The sequence below is a fragment of the Hevea brasiliensis genome, chromosome 10 (genome assembly GCF_030052815.1).
Source record: "Hevea brasiliensis isolate MT/VB/25A 57/8 chromosome 10, ASM3005281v1, whole genome shotgun sequence".
Lineage (NCBI taxonomy): Eukaryota > Viridiplantae > Streptophyta > Magnoliopsida > Malpighiales > Euphorbiaceae > Hevea > Hevea brasiliensis.
Genome location: NC_079502.1, coordinates 66,496,794 through 66,499,407, shown reverse-complemented (window position 1 = coordinate 66,499,407; position 2,614 = coordinate 66,496,794). Strand labels below are relative to the sequence as shown.

Below are 2,614 nucleotides of genomic sequence, written 5' to 3'. Positions count from 1 at the left end.
TAAATTAAAGATAAGTAGAAAAAATATTTAAAATATCAATTCATAATTTTTATATTTTTTAAACTTAAAAATAAAATTTTAATTAAGCCATATTTAAGGAAAATGACTTTCATTTCTTTTAAAAAAATATTTTTTTAAATTTTAATAATCTTATTAAAATATAAAAATACTAATACATTTATAAAATAAATATATATTATTAATTTTAATAGCTAATAATTAGTAAACAACTGACAGCTACTAAAATAATTATTCAATAAGTCCTTCTGTATTTAGAAAATTCAATTTTATAGTTCTTTGTCTTTCAAATTCCTCCATTCTGACCCTACTTTTAAATTTCCACTTCATATAATATTTTGGCACCATCCTTTTTATGATCAATGTTATTTAATTTTTTAAAAATTAATTTATTTAATAATGTAACCTAAATTTTAAACTAAATTTTTTTCTTGTCAAATATGTTTGCTTATTTTTATAGGTTATATTTCTAACTATCAATTTATTAGATAATGGCTCCTAGCAAAGGATGGATGGATCTTGTTGGTGATCGTCTTAATGATGTATATTTGCGTGGGGTTGAGGAATTTTTAGACTATGCTTTTAAGAAAACTGGGAGGCGTGGGGAAATACGTTGTCCATGTGTCAAGTGTAGTAACACGTATTCCGCCACACGAGAAGTGGTAGGGACACACCTCAAGGTGTATGGAATAATACGTAATTATACATTTTGGTATCACCATGGAGAAAGGGTAGGTGAATCTGAATCTAATTTAGAAAGTGTTCAACAAAGTGAAGATGAGCCTAGCAATGAGATGCATGACATTTTAAGGGATTTGTATCCAGAGTTTTGTGGTCAAGATACAAATGATATGGATACGGATATCTTCGCTTGTGATATTCATAAAGAGGAACCGAATGAGGAAGCAAATAAATTCTATAGGTTACTAAGAGATTTTGAGCAACCATTATACCAAGGTTCTAAGAGCTCAAAGTTATCTTGCTTAGTCAAATTGCTCCATATCAAGAGCCTTGGTCGATGGAGTAATGAGTCATTTACTATGTTGTTGCAATTATTGAAAGATGAATTATTACCTCAAGGATCTAATTTGCCACAATCGTATTATGATGCAAAGAAAGTAATTCAAGATCTTGGTCTCTCATACAAAAAAATTGATGCATGTGTAAATAATTGCATGTTATATTGGAAAGAGGATGAGAGGCTAGATTTTTGTAAGATTTGTGGCTATTCTAGATGGAAGACTGATAAATATAATGGGGAAGACAAGGTTAAAACCAATGGGAAGAGAATACCAAAAAAAATTTTGCGTTACTTTCCACTAAAGCCAAGACTTCAAAGATTGTTTATGTCCACAAAGACAGCGTCTTTGATGAGATGGCATAAAGATAAGAGGGTAGATGATGGAGTGATGAGACACCCTGCTGATTCAATGGCATGGATTTCTTTTGACAAACTACATCCAAATTTTGCCTCAGACTCTCGCAATGTGAGACTAGGCCTTGCTAGTGATGGATTTCAACCTTTTGCCAATTCAAAAATGCCATATAGTGTTTGGCCAGTTTTACTCATTCCATACAATTTGCCACCTTGGATGTGCATGAAACAATCAAATTTTATTTTATCAATGCTTATTCCAGGTCCTGAGGGTCCCGGAGATGCAATTGATATCTATCTTCAACCTTTAGTAGAAGAACTAAGAGAGTTATGGGAAACTGGCATTGATACATTTGATGCATATGCACAACAGAATTTCAAGTTACATGCAGTTTTACTATGGACTATCAATGATTTCCCTGCATATGGGAACTTATCAGGTTGGAGTACTAAGGGAAAGTTGGCTTGTCCTTGTTGTAATAAGGACACCTGTTGGATGAGGTTGGCCAATGGAGGCAAGCAATGTTATATGGGTCATCGACGATATCTTCCTCTTAATCACAAATGGAGAAATGATAACAAATCTTTTGATGGCACAAGGGAGCGAGGGTTACCACCCAAGCCACTTTCAGGAGATGATATACTTGATCAAGTGAAAAATCTTGAAGGGGTCATATTAACTAAGGCTCCTCATATGAAGAAAGCAATCTCACATGATGGCAGGGGGGACAATTGGAATAAAAAGAGTATATTCTTTGACCTTCCATATTGGAGGACCTTATTACTATGCCACAACTTAGATGTCATGCACATTGAAAAGAATATATGCGATAATATACTAGGGACAATCATGAACATAAAGGGAAAAACTAAAGATAGCATCAAAACTCGCCTTGACTTGCAAGCATTAAATATAAGGCGAGTTACACCCGATCTGTGAGGGGAATAAAGTTGTGATACCTCCAAAGATTATACAGTTTATCTACTCTGAGAAAAATATAGGCTTTGCCAATTCTTGAAGCGATTAAAAGTTCGGATGGATTTTCATCCAATATTTCTCTTTGTGTAAACATGAAAGAGAGTAAAATCTCAGGATTAAAGAGTCATGATTGTCATGTTCTTCTATTACATATACTTCCTCTTGCAATACGTGGTTTACTTCCAAAAGTAGTATATGAACCACTTGTTGAGCTATCATTGTTCTTCACTCATTTAGGAGCA

At 33.1% G+C, this 2,614-nt stretch overlaps 1 protein-coding gene across 1 annotated transcript; it reads left to right on the top strand.

Annotated features, from left to right (window-relative positions):
- The first annotated feature begins 509 nt into the window (after positions 1–509).
- Positions 510–2,333, top strand: LOC131169368 (uncharacterized). The gene has a single exon (XM_058128586.1). It carries the CDS (start codon positions 510–512, stop codon positions 2,331–2,333), a length of 1,824 nt encoding a protein of 607 aa, XP_057984569.1.
- The last annotated feature ends 281 nt before the right edge of the window (positions 2,334–2,614 follow it).

Coding starts and splice junctions, on each gene's coding strand:
- LOC131169368 (XM_058128586.1), top strand. CDS start 510: ATGGCTCCTAGCAAAGGATGGATGGATCTTGTTGGTGATCGTCTTAAT.